We start from the raw sequence: 17,620 nt of genomic DNA, 5'->3' as shown, positions 1-17,620 counted from the left end.
GATAAGGAACAAATTATATGCTTAAAACATTTAGCTTTCTCATCCTTCATCGTATCGACGGGGGTTATTAAGCTCTACACATTTAGTACCGAAAAGTTCAAACAAACTCTCTACATGAACATAGCAAAACATAGCTCTTCATTGTGCTCATGTAGTATAAAATTTCTCTAGTAAGAAAATCTCCGTACGAGAAATTTCTATTTGTAAACTGTTTAAAAAAAAGAAAAGTATAAAGAATTTGCGACGATTCACAAAACACACAATCAATCAAAGCAGATACGATTCTTATCGCGTACAACTTTCTAAATGAGCAACTGAAAATAAAAACCCTGTGGAGAATTTGTTACACCTTGCTGGGTGTAGAATATCGGTGTGTCGCATGTACTGCAGGAGAAGGTGTAGGAGCAAAACAACGTCCGGTGGAGGTAGTAAAGTTAGCCGGGTCCACTCCGTACGCTCTGGGCGTATGTGTTTCCACCTTAGCGCATTAAAGCACCAGATCCACCAGCTAGTGGACACATGGAAACAATACGCGAGGGTGGTTGGTTTAGGACATAGAACTACATGGCAAACGTGGTGAGCCCATCTGGGTGAGGACGCGGTCGAGCCATTGCAGGGGACCGTTTAAATGCAGCTCTATCCAGCACGGCGTTGAGGTAACGGTTTGTCGACTGCAATAATCGTAGGAGATATTAGCTTTGAATGCGGTACAGCCACGTGCATTGACGTAGCAAGCCGATCCACTTACCGATATTCTGCGCCCCATCCCTTCACGAATGACATACGGATTGTACACATCCGGGTCAGCTGATAGACGGCTTCAAATCCCGCCGATACGGAATCTGACAGTAGCGTTGCAAATTCCTGATTGTTGAAGATTTTTAAATTGCATCCTGCAAGCAAAAGTGAACAGAGCTTTAATATGAACATACGCTAATAAACTGTCTGTCTGCTTACCTGGTGGTATTTTGCACACCGTTGCCGGATGCCACCCGTACCGTTGATTACAGTTCGGGCTCTGTACGAAGATGCTGGAATCGCTTAAACACTCAGCAAACACTTCCCCGCCGATGTAGTACAGCCGCACGCCCTTGCCAATGTGACGGCGCGTTTGCTCCACAACCTCGTTTCTGTTCACGTTCGACAACAGTCCAAGACAAAATCTGAAAGAACGCGGGTAAACAAAACCAACCATCGTTCAGAGTTGCCATTATCAATCGCATGTCGTCGTGTGTTGCATACCGTTCCGAATTGGAAGGATCCGTAAACCCGTCGACCGTGATGGAAGGTTGGGAGGCGTGAAACGTTTCGCCGACGCGCAGGTTTAGCTCGTAGTAGCTGATCGAGCACCAGAACGCCGGTTCGTGGTACATTACGGGCTGTGTGTCCATATCCGATGGTGACATGCGAGACAATTCGGCTGTATGTGTAGCAATGTAGTGGCAAAAGGAAACAATACATTAGACTCTTTCGTGACGACAAACAAATAAAAATGCAAAAGATGTAAACATAATTCCATGTAGCGCTCCGGAGTTTTTCACATCCACTATCGCGGTGAGGATGTAAAGCATTGAGTAGGTTTAATTTTCATAAATTATCACAAGGTGAAACTTATTCATTAAGCAGCCGTGCGAAGAAACATAATTCGCTAAAGAACGCGGATACCAACAATGACTCACTCATATTGTCATTCTGATCGAGCGGATCACCGTCCTCAGACATGTAACCGGGCGGTGGCGTCTCGGTGTTCGGTATGTTGCCCACACTGACGCTAACCGAGTCCATAATCGTTGTGTTGGTCGGTATCTGTTGGCCCAGTGTTGCCTCCATGTAGCACGGTGAAGAAAGATGATGCTGTCGCTGTTGAAGTTGCTGCTGGTGCTGTTGCTGCTGCTGCAGTTGCTGGTGTAGCTGCCGGGCTGATACTTGCGATGGTTGAGGACTGGTTACATAGTTATCACTAGCAATGAAATGATAAAATGGAAGGATCGTTAGTGCATCGCAATCATGGGCACAGTCTGATCGGGGTGAATCTTCCGTTACGTACTTTAATGCATTGTACTGTATGTTGACTGGTACGGTATTACTTAGATCATCCAATGTGTAGGTAACAGAGCTTTCTCCCTGAAGGTTCGATAGGTTCTTCGGAACCAATATGGTCAGCGGTTGCTGGGCCTGCTGCTGTTGCTGATGTTGCTGCGGCTGGTGCTGATGCTGCGAGTGTTGCGAGTGCGATTCGATACGAGTGTAGTGATATGGATTAATGCACACCTCGTCTTTCTTTAGATGATATGCGTACTCGCATACGTCCAGTGCTTTCAACTCGATCTGACTCTGTAAAATAGTAGCATTTAATAGTTTACATTCCGTGACAATTCACGCCTCTTTCCATCGATATCTCACCTTCAAATCAGGCCAGCGCCACAGTCGACAGTATATTACGTGAGGAATACCTTTCTTTAGCGCAACTCCATTTTCTCCATTCGCTGAACCATTTCTGCAACAACATAAAATTATAACATCGTTAATAACGAACAAAGTTAACATGATAATTCACAACAATGATTAATTTAAAAGGAAGATGAATGATTTACTACAATTTTTACATCTTTGTTCCCAAAACTGTATCCGCTACGGAAAGTCATTTGGAACTGGTCAATAAACTGCTGGAATTGCGAGCGGACAACAGATAAGCTAATTGAAGGCCATAAAACAACGCTAACCGTAAACGACACGATTAAGTCATCAATTACAAAAAGCAACGCAATCAATGTCCCAAGAGTAGGACGTGATCGTACTCGTGCCGAAGTAGGCAAATGGCAACCAAGGAGGGTGAGTAATAACTTAATTTACAAAACATAGCGTAGAGCTGACCACAGTATTGGAATATGAAACCAAATCAACCAGAATTCTTAACAGGAAAACTTTGTTAAATTGTTTAATGCTCGCCGTGATCGGGAAATGATTTTTATTTGACACAGCCTAAATCCAAAAAGCTTATTATTTTAGCCAACAAGTCTTGCCTTTAACCCACACTGCCGAAGCTACGAAACGCGCTGCGCAATTTCTCCACGGTAAATATTTCCACTTTCTTAACATTTGCGCCCACTCTGGCCAAAGCTGACTCATTACTGCTGCAAACGGCAGCAGACACACAGCCAGACAGGCACTGCCGTAGTGCATCTCCCGGGCGTCTACTAAAAACACCGTGCCGCTGATGTAATTGCCCGCCAGAAGTGGCGATCTCGTACAAGCGCGAAGGTCTGCGTTCAATTTATCTTTCTCTCGATTGTGCTCCGTGCACCCTGTGCAAAAACCCACACCCATGGTGGGGCAAAACCCCGGTTTCGTTAATGAATTGTGCCAATCTAAACGCAGACAAACGTGGGTTCCACCTTGCCTCTTAAGCGCCAAGACGACCCGGTGGGAGCCGTTTCGCGAGTCACAACAGCGGAGTGAATAACGATCGCAGCAAAAGCCCTAAACCCACGCACAAGTGTGTGGCACCAGGACGAGAGGGAGGAAACGGTACATTGACGAAGGTGTCGCGCTTCATCGATTGATGGAATTGCAAACTTTCAACGAACGAGGCATGGGACAGCGTACAGGGAAACACGCTACACGCTTTTACCCTATATACTAACAACCTTTCGTGTCCATTTCGATTCGATTCGCAGCCAGTTGTAATCATTAGCGTGGATGTAACTGTGGAATTGGATTGTGCAGTGTTTATGTATGATTTATTTATCTCCTAGCACGGTTCACTTCATTTCTCTGTACCACACATAAACGCATAGTTTGAGGCAAAACAGGCTTTTGTAACAACCAAAGCCCAAACGCAATGGTACGCTAAACAATCAACCAATGTATTAGTGTTTAAAGTTTGGCTGATTATTTAGCGATTTGTCGACAGTATACATAACCTGAAACACCAGTAAGAAACAGCTTTGGAAAATAGTTACCTAAAGCAGCTTAAAATGGTAAACTTTGAATAACAAATCTTAATTCATCTTCTTAATCATATTAATAATGCTTAACAAAAAAAAATATATTCGAACGACTTTTTTTTCACGACACGACACGACACAATAAATATACCACGCAATAATTAGCGAAACAGTACCAACCAACGCTTCAAGCTAAAGCTCAAAACTTCAAACGCGATCTTCTCGCAACCACCGATCTCGAAAGTCGGTGGACAACACAACTCACAAACGGTTTTTTGTCCTTTTCGATCGCCGTTTGAGTTCCTGAATTCTACACATTTGTTTATGCAATCGATGTTTTCCTTTTATGTTCATATTAGCCTATAAAATCCTATTTTTCTTTTCATGATTTTACAAATCTTTTTAGTTGAATTTTAAGTCTAACATAATCGTTTCTAAAAATAAATGTACTTTTTCCTCCGTTTTCCAATAACTTCTCGTTCGTCTTCATATGCTTGCGACTTTGCACGGGCGTTAAGCGATGCACATCTTCATTAACCATGCTATTCTTGCACTCCACTCTTCAACAGAGTTCGCAAAGCGCCACACACAGCGTCATTTGCACCCCGTGAATTGCCAACCGCACCTAAAACACCTTCATTACCATATATTCCAATTCCACAATCCCGTGCAGTGTGTTTGCTTGCTGCTTGACGCGCGCTGGTTGAAGATTATCCAAGATCACACAACATCCCACAGTTCCTCCCTGAGATCATCCGTTTCAGCACACGGAACGAAGACGTTTGCTGGCAAATAAATGGCAGTGCTTTACCACCAATACAAACACACACGCGAGCGTGAGCGATAAAACAAACCATTCCAACTCTCTTCAGTGGCACATTATGACGATTTCCTGTTTTCCAACAACTTCATTCCCCCACGGTGCACACGGCGGGTAGCGTTTCCGGTTCCAGCAGTGATACATTCAAGCAAGGGATGAACACACATCGCTTCAGCTATGCAACATCTTCATCCCCTCAACCATTCCATTTCACACACATACAGGCTCTTTCTTTTGCACCCACACACGCACAGAGCAGACATTGGAAACAGAATGAAATCGAAATTAAAATGCCACTATCGGGGTGGTTTATTCCGTGTCACAGTGCTGTACAACATAACCTTCCCTTTTACCCGTGTCATTCATGCCATAATCGAATCGAACAAGTGCCAAATGCATTTTTTTTTTATGTTATGCACCACCCTGTGTACATAGAGCGGGCGCAAACAAACCCTAGCATTCGGTCAGTGACATGGTTCCGTGTACACACCACTGTAGCCAATTAGCAAAATAAACACAGAACTGCATTAAAAAATGGCACATACACACACATGCAACCGTCATTTACAGCTCCCCGTGTTTTACCACAAGTTTCTTGTTCCTTTGCTGATGCTTCATCATATCGATTACATTTTATCATTGCTGATAAACTGTTGCCATATCAAAAATTGATTTTTGCACCGTTTTGTAGTCGACAGGAAATATCAAATGCCAACATAGTTCCATGGCATACTGCGAAGTTAATAAAAAAAACAACCTTGAAGACATTGAAGATGATTGCTTTGATATATCATCCCTTCGGGAAGTTTGGATGTTTTCAAATGTCACTTTTGTTTGTTTTTAATTACTGATTCGTTTGCCCGCCTTCTGGCGGTGTTGTCACCCGCCGCTGACAGCATGACTATTGCACAATCCACTACCACAAAAGGCATATTTCACCCCTTATTGCCAAGCCGCACACAAACACTCGCGCAGAGTCAACACGCACTTCCCTCCCATCGTCCTAAGCACTTCTCTTCGACACATCGCACCGCACACAAAACCCTTCTGTCCCGCTCACCCACCGGGACGCGCTATGTCTGGTTGGGTGTGCAAGCGAGAGACCGCTATAACCACCGCTCAGACACGACGACGGCGACGACAAGAAGCGCATAGAATTTGCACCGAAAAACGTGCAAAATGATCATCCCCCGTGGCGGGCAGCAGCAGTAAGGGCAGACACGCCCGGGAACGCAAGCAAATCCAACAAATTTTCGAAATGTTGAGTGTGATGGTTAGCTCCAAGCGTTGAGTCGGTGGACTTACTTCACCGTGTGTATGTAATGTTTTCCAAGCACTTATCCTTCTTTTACTCCGCAATGGTCAAACACGGGACACACACGCGCGCGAAGGGTGCACCTTTGATGGCGCTTCTATCCGTTGGAACATTCAGCACAACACTGTCCGAGCGCCGGTTAGCTTGCTCCTGATGCGAGCCAGAAAGGAGAGGACTGAGACCCCATCATCATCATCATCATCATTCGCCGCCTAAATATATATGTATACACCGGCACACACACACACCGGTACACACTGGAGCGATTCCGTGGGCGCGCATCTCAAATCATCATCGTTGCTCACAATTTGCCTTCATTGCCCTCCCCAAGGGAGGGTTGTTCTGGTGGGGGCGGAAGAAGCAAGACAAGAGTGTAAGCAAGCAAACACACACACTTACATCGTTTTGCACGCAAAGAAATGAGAAGAACAACCCCAAAACAGAGAGAACACACGCATCGAGAAAACTCCAGATGAGAGAGCGAAAAAGAGAGAAAGGGATAGTGAAAGAGTAAAAATAGATAGAGAAAGCGAGAGAGCGAAACGCATACACACAGCTCGGATAAGCAGCATGCAATGGATGGCAAAACATTGGGGAGGATGGCGTGTCTAGACGTGCAAAGCGGGATGCGGAAGTGTGGGAAGTACCGGGGGCGCCAAAATATGTGTGAGTGGGCAAAAGGCAACGAAGAAAAGCAGCATAAAATATACGAAAAAACAACAACAAATGTTTCAACATGATAGAATTATTCAATTCCACTGTTGCTACATAAAACTTATACAATTCGCACAACATTCTTCAATTCTTCCATAAAAGATTTTTTTTTAATGCTATGTCTCTCGTACTTCCACAGCGTGGGTAGGTTTTATTGCCATGTCCTCTCCACACCAACCGTCAAGAACTGGCGCTTACATTTTAATGCAAGCGCAATGTTAAACATACTTTTTAAAGGCTTCGACACAAAACACACACAACATCGAAGGCGAAGGCGAAAACAAAAGAAAAACATACCATTACGCATCGAGGGGCATGCATGCTCAGACACGCACAGAAAAATGAACGCAGCAACAGCGAAAGTAGACAACTGAAATGGAGCACCAACACACTGACGCGCACATGTATTCCTCCCCCCCTTCCTCTTCTCCTACTTTTTTCGCAAACCCATCATCATCACCTGTGCACTCTTCATCCCCTAAAAATGACGAACTTTTGTGCACTTTAAATAATATGCGCTCCCATTTTTATGCGGCGTGTTTGTTTGGCTGTGTTCTTTTGCTCCTTTTCCTTTACACGGAAACATATGTGGAGAAGGTTCCCTAGGAACGCTCCTTCTCTCTTTCGATCTCGTCTTTAAAGTCTCTTTCTATATTTCTTTTACTCTTTTTTATGCGATATTTTGCTTCTACCCTTTGTGTTTTTGTTTCTTCGGTACTGTTTTCATTCATCCGTGACGGAACGCGAAACGCAACCGGTAAAATAGGAAATGAAAAAAAAACTGTTCGCATGTATACACTTTTACCCGCTTCGAAGCTTTGAGGTGATGAAAAGCGAAACAACAGAAAATGATGAGTTTGTATACATTTTTACAACGATAATAGACGGAAGGAACAACAATACGCCAGAGGCAGCAATGTACCACTTCAACCTAGCCGAACAGAACATAATTTATTATGCAACCGCCATCATTTATTATAATACTATTATTCATTTTGCATACCTAATACAGTGAGGAACAAATAATTAGGTGTGAAAAATAAAACATACTTTCCTTCAATTTTCACCAACTGTTTAATTTTAATTTAATTTAATTTATGGAAAATAAGTGGAAAGCTTTTTTTAAAGATGAACATGTTTGACGGTCACTCCATTTTCTATAAAATTTCTATTTCCCTTAGATGGAAAACGGGACCCTAAGATGAATGAGTAATATAATAATAAACCATACCTATACTTTTTAAACATGGGCCTACTATTCACTAATAAAACGGAAGAGCTAGAGAAGTGGAAATAAACTTCCGCGGGCGAAAGAAAAAAGAATTGATCACAGCACACTCTAATGAAAACAAAAGCCTTCTATGCGCAGAACAGTTGCATTGGTATGTGTATGAGTGTGGCAGTACAGCACAAGTTGAAAAGAAATATGGTGGGGAAAATGGTCCGCGGGCCGGGTTGCGTGGAAAACCTTGAATTCTGCAAACGTTTGCCAAATATTTATGTTTTTTTTTTTCCTCTTTCTGTTCTCCATCCAAAAAACCTCCCCCACACACACATGGACAAACGTGCCATACAGTGTGGGTAGTGTAATTAGCAACCGGGCACTATAATTATCCAACGTTTGTGAAATATATTTTACTACAAAATTGATAAACTTAAAGGAATTTGTGTTGCACTCTATTGCGACGGATTTAGTGCGTTGTTTTTGGCAAGCCGGAATTAATGAAGAAATCCTAAATTCATCAGCATTTCTTTTAGCAAACACTGTTACGTGTGTACCAAATTTCGAAGAGTATTAACAGTTTTGATATCTTTTGTGAGATTTAAAATTGATAATTGCAATGAATGGAGACGCATCACGATTGTTCTGGTGAGGTAGATCAAATATCTTGGAATTACATTGCATGAAAGCAAAAACAAAAAAAGAGAAAGAGAGATAAAATTAAACGGCTTACGGAACAGTCCGGGAATGAAGAGGATAAAAATAACAGCAAACAGAACGTAGCAAAAATGATGAACAACGTTGCACACATGACACGATTATGATGATGACGATGATGGAGAGAAAAAAAGGGAACGACAAAAATAAGCAGGCAGGACCGAAAACCGATTTCTATGCTAATTTTGAGACATCGGCGACGCCGTCGTCTGGTTCCCCGTCTGTGTATTTCGCCACTCACCACAGTTGCACGAACACACGCGAGATGCACCTCGCACACAGGGTGCACCTGATGCGACAACGGTGACGCTTCCGGATTTATTATCTTCAAAATTTAATGGCACACACGCACACAGCAACCATTGCAAGTCTTCTGTAAAACTGAGGATAGTCACACAAAATACAAGATGCACAGCAGGGTCGATACTGGAGAGTTTTTTTTTTTTTTTGAGGAAGCTACGCGAGGTAACTGAACTGTGTACACCTCTCACTAACACTTCCACGTTTGCGGCAGACCAAGGGTAAGGGTCACACTACTCACAGTAAACAACAGCAACAACAACAGCAGACTGTCGCGACAGCGTTGTGCCGACACTTCACCGCTCCAATCAACGTCTGCTTAGATCCCCTTTTGTTTTGGAACGCTCGTGAAGTTTTATATCTTTGTGTTGCTCTATTTTTATCTCCTTTATATCATAAAAGATACAATTATAAGCTTAGTCGAATGGTTATAATGCGTACAAGTGCTTTTACAATACACTTTACCCGGTGAACTACGCAATTTAATATCATCAAACAATTGTATAATATTAATGAGTAGAGTTCTGGAAAGACATGCCTGACACTCCTGACATTCCTGACACTACCGAGGATTCTTTTATGCTTAAAAATTGTATATTAGTATGGAGCAAGAATGAAACAGACAGCGGAGCACTATGACGAATTGCGTACGCGAGACTTTCACTGACTGCTACGATGTGTTGAACCAGTAACAGCACAGAGTAGAGTTCTCGCCACCAGAAACAAAAAAAACCGTGCTCTACACTTCAAAACTCGTCTCATCCCTTATACCCTTCCTGCTGTTGTGGCTTGTCACCTTAAAAACGACCGTTTAAAGGGTCCCACACTAGCTACTGTACAATCGAATAGTTCGGTGAGTTCATTTCTCGCCGAGTTCATTTGGCCATTTCCCATAAGGGATACGTGTAAAAGGGGCATTTTAGGCAAATGGGGATGCGCGCGCATACGCACAATACTCGCACACCGTATGTTGCCTCTCGGGCAGTTGTTCCTGGATGCTTTGGTGCTGTCTGTCCTTTTCTGTTCACCACTCACAAAAACATTTATTCGCACAAAGCCACCCGGCAGACAGGACGGACGGACAGACAGGACAGACAGACAAACTATAGACACGAACACACGCTCACAACGGGAGTGTTGTTGACCTTGTCCCTGGGCCTATGGTTGCCAAGGAGCGTCGCATGGAAATTAATCACGAAAAAACAGAGAGTAGATTTTTCAACTATACAAAAATGAAAGAGAAAATTTTAATCAAAGATGAATACACAATGTATTTTATTGATAGTAAGAAGGTATACTGAAATTTGCTGTTTTTAGAAGGAAAAAAAATCCATTTTTCATGGAGACGCCCGGTCATTAGTAAATTTTCCAAATTTTATAATTAGAGGACAGTTGCAAGATATTTACAAGGTTTTCGTAGTTATCGAGAGAAATCGGAACGTTTTCTGCATTCGGTTCAAATAATAGTTAATTTAGTTTCTTCTGCTAAGGACTGCCTAGATCCGAAAATTTAATCATTGGGACTGTTTCGTGTCCGGCTAGTTGACAGGAACAAAGAGCCTCGGGAACACAGGTGACAAGGCTGTGTGTAATGATGAATAAACGGTTGAAGATCAGAATGATCGGTCGCATCCAGCAACAGAGCCTGAGTCATATTACGTCAAAAAAATCAGTCCTTCTGAGAGATTGACTGCTGGCCCACACTTTCACTAAAAAAAGTCCTAATTGTCAGGGTACTTCTTCTATTCTACTGCAGCTGCTGCAGCTTGTAAATAAAGATGCCAGTACAAATTTGGTTCGGAACAATATCAATATTACAGGGCACACATGAACCGATGTTCAAATTCCAATGTATAATCGACCCACAATCCCAAACCCATTATCAACGGTGACAGTGTATGCTGGGTTTTCAAAACTTGTTCCAACAAACAGTTGTTCACACAGAGCTCAACACCAGCAGAGATGACGCAATACAACCGACTCCGACCGCAAACAAGACAACAAAGCTGAGGTTTTGAAATTTAACAGTGATACAACAAATGTGCTCACTGTTCTATTCTACGTCAGCTACGTGTTAAAAGGATACCTTGATAAATGCAACAGCGTTTGTGTTCGCGCGTGTTTTCTATGTGTAGCCATATCAAACAACAACCCAACTGCCTCTTATCGGGTCTGTGTAAATCGAACGATAAAGGGCTAGACCAACGATGCGCACGATACAATCATACTTCAGCGCGTGCAACAAAAAAATCATCGTACGATTAAATATTTGTTTTGTATTTTAATCATTCGGCTTCTAGGGAGCATCAATCAATGACGTCATTTTTTCAACACAACGACGTAGCTATTACGGTTCTCTCAACAATTGTTTTGGGAGAAACCCATGCCCTGTGAGTATCTCCAAAAACGAGACACAAATTTCATCAACTTATCTTAACAACGATTTGTGCTCATGTTGGAGTGTTCAATAATCAATTCATACATAAGCCTTATGTTATTTGTTAGCATTTGCAGAAGACCGTATGCGTGTTTCGGGCATGCTCCCATTCCAAGTGATGTAAACGAATGCTCGGTTTCACGTCGTGAGTGCACACTATTGCACAAATGTCCACTGGTGGTACGGAAACGAAAACAAAACCATTGTTGTTCACCCCCACCCCATCGGAGCCAAAAAACCGGCTTCCTCCGTGTGTTAACACGTCATGTTGTTAGCATGCTCACGCTTCCCAAAACAATGTTTTCGGGTGTCGGAGTGAGGACAGTTAACTTTGTCCTTGATCTTTAGCTACGGCACATGCTTTTCACAATGTGTGTATTCGGTTCCCTTGCCGCTCGCGCACATATACGCACACAGATGCGAATGTGCACACACGCATTCGAAACTTTTCTGGTGTCACGGATTGCCTAAAAATGTATACTAATTGATTATTTAGATGACTTACGAGGATGGATTTTTTAAAATGACGCTGATTAGACAGTAAAGATATATAGCTTGCTCCATTAGGCTTACCTTGGTATCGGTATACATTTTGTGTGACAGCTCTGTATCGTAAGGGCCCGTTCCAGCTCCTCTAGGGCGCCCGTTTTCTTCATCTTTTTGGCCAAACTTTTGACCGCCTTTTCGCCCCATTTTCCTTCGGCAGCATCGTCTGCCGGAACCTTCCGCCAGCCGAGCAACCGCTTCACGATCGGTGGCGTGAAGGGCAACATCGTTTTCACTGATTTGCTCTTGGAGTGCAAATAAAAGAAGCACCGGGTATTGAAAGAAGGGCACCGGAATAGGTAACTAGATTCGAAGGGGTGGTTCAAGGAACCGGTGGAACCATCACACTTGCACAGAGGAAACCATTCACGAACGTATTCACAACGGCCCACTAGACGGTCGATCGATTTTTGTCACCTTTTCTCGGTATGTAGCTTCTATAACTCACCGCACTTGTTGGTTGTCTGCTTGGGTTAAATTTGATCTAGCATGTAGAAGAAAATAAATGCTGACAGTGTGCAATACCAAGAGCAGTGAAAACCACACACAAAAGACCACATACGCAGTAGGAACTCTGGGTGTTGCTTGGTGCGTTTAGTCAAAAATTGACAGCCAGCATTTTTTTGGAGGCCAAGTAAACCCTTCTTGAAGTCTGGGTGTTTTTTTCTGGGTTGATTGCTTACACCCCGTGATCCTACGCACCTTCTTTTTTGATTTTCAATCACCAATTCATTGGGAGCACACGCACTGGTAACTTGGTGTCGGAACAAACATCTAATCACACATTCACGCACGGTTTCGGTGTGTACAATACTTCTTGCAACTTCACCCAATGGTCGCTGTCGGTTTCACTCAATCGCCACAGATGACTTGGAACATAGCATCCCCCGGGGACATATCCGGACCCCGTACTGCGCTAAACTGCACCGTGCAAATACTTTTCCGTTCCACTTTTGCTTCTTTCCTTTGCTTTACGACTAGCTGCCGTGCGTAAGAAGCAGAAAAACGTACGACGTCAGACGAGGAAGCAGCACCACGACATCACCTGAACGGTGCACCACTTCTGCTCAACACTTGCACACCGATGGAAAGGTACACTTTATGCTTTATGTTACTGCGAACTGTACGGTGATAAACATTACCGTACTATTTCACCGCAAAATGTGCTGCAGTAGTTTCTGATCTGTGCAAATTCGATACGGGAGCGATTTTTTTACTGGGAAACCACAATTGCGAAAATATGGGCAAGAAAGATGCTAGTGATGGACTGGGAACGCTTGTTCCGTTCCGGGGTTGGAGTAGATTGTTCTTTGGGCCGAAAGAAGGCAAAAAAAACACTAACAGGAATGGAAAATGTACTTCTGATAATTATCTTGATAATGAAGCGTTTATTTAATAAAATATGCTACAATGTTGAGTTAATTTTATTGAAGATTTTTATCGGATCTCTCCCGAAAGATCGTGGCCCAAACATAATTTTGCGTAATCCATCCGAAACGTCAAAAAACAATTGACAGATTGTGCTGTCACAGCAGTAAATAAACAGAACAAAGGAATGTAGGGAAAAATCGCAGCGTCGCAAACTCACACACCCGCCCACATAATTCTCCAGCATCTGATGTGAAAAGTGGAATTTATCTTAGCCAAACTTGGTGCTTTGGGTACTTTAAAATGTATTCCGCAGTGTGCTACTAGAGGAGGGCTATAATTTGGTTTTTTCCCTCTTGCTTCAACAGCTCGTCTGGACCTACAATGAGCGACTCGGATATTTGGTCAGCTGTTAAAGAGGGAGACGTTACTAAGCTGCACAAACTACTGGACAATGGGAAGCCGAGTGCCGACATTGGGCAGCAAATTGACTGTAATCGATGGACCATATTACACCATGCGGTTAACAGTCAAAACCTGGACGTGGTAAAACTGATCACCGAACGTTTTAATCCGGACGTGGCCGCACAAAATTTCGACGGTTTAACACCGTTGACGCTTGCTTGCGAACAATCGGCTGCCGTTGAGATCATCATCTATCTTTTGCAGTTAGAAAAGGAAACGAATGCGACCGTGGATGCAAACGAATCGATTGCACCGCTGCATTTTGCTGTGCTTCAAAATCGTATCGATCTCGCCAGGGAGCTGATTGCGCACGGGGTGAAAGTCAACGATGTGCTGCTGAGGGACTCTTCATCTCCGTTGTACATAGTTGCCATCGTGACGGGCAATGGGGAAATGTTGCAATGCTTGCTAGATGCTGCCAATGTGGAAGTGCCCTTTGTCGCGGACGAGGAAGATGGGTTCACGCTGTTGGATGTATTCGCCGTACGGGCCGCATATGCTACGGAGCAGAAAATTGCTTGTTTCGAAATTCTCTACAATCTTGGGCAACCGAACCCAAACGCCGGTGACGGTGGTGTGCGGTATAATGTGGATGACATACTGAAACCGGCCGTGCTGAGTTATTCCTCCACGTCGTTGATTGAATACTTCATCGAAACCGAACGCAAGTGGGAAACGCGTGAGGAGATCCTTTCCTTGTACGACAGGCTGACAAAGTGCTTCAAATTTCTACCACTGTTCGTGCTGTGCGAATGTGGACCGGTATCCAAGGAGAGGAAGGAACTGGATGCCATTCTGCGTGAACCATTTCTGAAAGAGATAGTTTCCGAGGTGGGCGGTGAGATGGAAGAATTGTTTAGAAGCGTCATTCAAGTGGAGGATGAAAAGGTCGCCACAAATGCGAAGCAACTGTTGCAGGATTTCGCAACATTCGCACAGTCAATACAGCTGGAATGCATTCGCAGTGCCATACAGTCGAGCGTACAGGTTGCCTTCCTGACCAAACATCTAATGATCGACAAACCGTTGATGAGCAGTAGACAGCAGCTCGTGGCATACCAGCCAATCATCGACTGTATGATGAGCATGTACGGCAACAATGGGGCGGATGGCATCGTCGAGATTTTACTTAATGATGAAGAGCAGCTAATGCGGCCGGATCTAGTATTCCCCCTACTGAAGTACTGCACCACACTGTTCATGTGTCCCGAAACCATGCCGGGCGGGCCGAAGGGAAACCGGTTGTTTCAGTGGTTTATGCATCTGTTTGGCACGTGGAAAAGGATCAAGTGCTTCAGTGTGCCACAGATGCATGTGTTCACACTGAAGCGCTTGGCACGCGACGTTGTGCGCGAAACCGTGTGGAACGGGATGGATGTAGCGCTAAGGGCACGAAAAAGTGCCACATTCCTCGACCGGCTACAATCGATTAATGTTCCGAACGAACTAAAGGACTACCTTAGATACAGTGACTATACTTCCTTGCAGTACTTCCTTTACCACATGCATGACGCTATAGATTATTTGACCGAATCCAGAAACCTAGGAGGAGGAGACTGATTTAGCTAGGTAGGAACTTGGAACATGACGGATTTTTTAAAATGTATTAGGAGTGTGAGTAATAACTGGTTTTATTCCGTTATCCACCGTTGTGTTAACCGAAATGAAAAGTATAATTATGCTATTATATATAATATAATCAAACTTTGTATAACAAATACTATTGTTCAATCATACGCTTAAATGACTTTCCGATTTTTCTTAAAGTCAAATGAATTGCTGTCTGCGCTGCACGGTCTAGGTTCTGGTCAGCGAAACAGAATCTCTTTGGAATCACTAATTGAAAGCGAAACATGCATTCCATTCCAGGAAGGATGGTTTACTAAGTGATTTGCAATCAAATGCCAAGTCCAGGTTCCGGCAGGAAAGGTGTTTCTCAGACCGTGAAGGGTAGTGCTTCATTTATATTAATTGATTATGTATGTCTTTACGTGGAATTGTTCTCTCAAATCAAACAATAAACCGATCAAATAGGTAATTACAAATTACCATAAATAAAAAGTGATTTCGTGTTTTGGTGGAATCTTCTAGACCGTAAAAGTTTGTGGAACCCCTAGTAAGTAAATGTCCCATGATAATGCGCTTTCGGATTTCATTGCTTAAATTGTTATCCAAAGTTACGATGATATCAAGGAAGCAGAACTCATCTTTTACCGCGAGATCGTCGCAACGATGCAAGTCTGTCTCTGCCACCTCAGTCGTGTGTAGTTCTCCACGTGCTACTGGGTTTCACGCTGGATCATTTGAGAGTGTTCGCCTGCACCCATCATCTAAACATTCAAAAATTATGAGGCACAACACATCAACAAGAGTAAGAGGTACAGACAAACATAAATAATTGTATAATAATTGATAGTATAGATCACCCATGTACCAGAATGTTTCCCTACAACACTCAGTGTTTGAATTGGAGACTGTCTGCAATTCACTACCCAAAATCGCAATGATCACACACTTCATCCATACTCCAGGTCCTAGTCATGGAAGGGTAACTTGAACACACTACACCCGGCCGGCAATAATGATGAAATGCGAGTAAATGCAACCGCACCATTCCGCGAGAACGGTCCGTGCACCTGCGCGAACTACAAATCGTGCGATAGTGGATCGTGCATGGAATGAGAAAAGTACAGGAGAGTGAGTGAGATCACACATTACCACAGCTCTCACCAATCAGCAACCTGCTACTTGATTATACTTGCAGTGAAATATGATCGATGACGGCCATAACGGATAAAAATAACCATTGGAAGTCCAATCATAGCACCCATTACATTGGCTCGAACAAAATGGCGGTGCTTCATGGAAAGCATTTACCATGCCCATATTTCGGTTGATCGTGTAGTGGAGCCCCACTCGACTACGAATTTTTACGACTACGCTTCGATTCGAATTTGCGGGGGTTCGATTTGTAATTTTATTGTGCAAACATTAAACGAACGTAATACATAATCCATATTTTAATAGTAACACAATATTTGCTAACATGTAAAGATTTTTTGTTGCTAAAACGACCTGATCGCATAGACTTTTTTTCCACATAGCCTGAGAGTCAGTCCTTGCCACGGAAGAACGGTCCATATGAGGTCTTATAAACGGTTCTATCGCGTGGGACCGGTTCCGATAATAAACGCACTACTGGGCATTCCCAAATGCAACAATATTCCCTTAATATTCTAGTGCTCACAACGGAGCAACGAATGTTGTGTAGAAATACTTTGCCAACCCATTTGGGTGTTTTACAAACACTGGGAAACAAGATGTTCGGTTCGTCCGTGCACTATATCTCGTGTTGGCTAATTCTAATTACTGGTGTTTGTTGCGGAAAATGGAATAGAGAGCATTGTCGATTTTAAACATATTTCTGGTGTATATTTACGTATCTCACATACTACTGGATGGTTCAAAGAATAGAAGATAAATCACAGCTTGTCTCAATGGTTCGGTGCTATCCCCGTGCCATGGATATACAAACAAGTTTTCGTATGATGTTAGTTTATCACGGAATGAAGCGCGCATATTCAATGCCATATTTTTCAGTCCATAAATCCCTGTTTTGCTGTTAAATTTTCCTATTCTATTGTTGCGCTCTCCATTCGGTCCATTGTCATGGGTTTGTCTTTTATTTGCGTTCAGTCAGCTTTGCTCTAAAACTTTTCTTTGCTCTCATTTTATTTATAGCTACGCCATAGGAGAAAAATAATAAAAA

At 43.1% G+C, this 17,620-nt stretch overlaps 2 protein-coding genes across 2 annotated transcripts; one reads left to right on the top strand and one right to left on the bottom strand.

Annotated features, from left to right (window-relative positions):
- Positions 1 to 547: 547 nt before the first annotated feature.
- On the bottom strand, positions 548 to 12,248 carry LOC128715370 (mothers against decapentaplegic homolog 3). Its single transcript, XM_053810254.1, has 8 exons — positions 12,046 to 12,248; positions 2,404 to 2,497; positions 2,048 to 2,334; positions 1,680 to 1,960; positions 1,243 to 1,420; positions 958 to 1,163; positions 749 to 893; positions 548 to 671 (listed from the first exon to the last, which is right to left on the bottom strand). The coding sequence occupies exons 1-8, from the start codon at positions 12,243 to 12,245 to the stop codon at positions 548 to 550; spliced, it is 1,515 nt and encodes a 504-aa protein (XP_053666229.1). The 5' UTR covers positions 12,246 to 12,248.
- A 1,522-nt stretch (positions 12,249 to 13,770) lies between these two features.
- On the top strand, positions 13,771 to 15,411 carry LOC128715403 (uncharacterized). Its single transcript, XM_053810296.1, has one exon. It carries the CDS (start codon positions 13,771 to 13,773, stop codon positions 15,409 to 15,411), a length of 1,641 nt encoding a protein of 546 aa, XP_053666271.1.
- The last annotated feature ends 2,209 nt before the right edge of the window (positions 15,412 to 17,620 follow it).

Source organism: Anopheles marshallii, chromosome 3, assembly GCF_943734725.1.
Source record: "Anopheles marshallii chromosome 3, idAnoMarsDA_429_01, whole genome shotgun sequence".
NCBI lineage: Eukaryota > Metazoa > Arthropoda > Insecta > Diptera > Culicidae > Anopheles > Anopheles marshallii.
The sequence above is the reverse complement of the archived record's forward strand: the minus strand, read 5'-3'. Positions and strand labels throughout refer to the sequence as shown.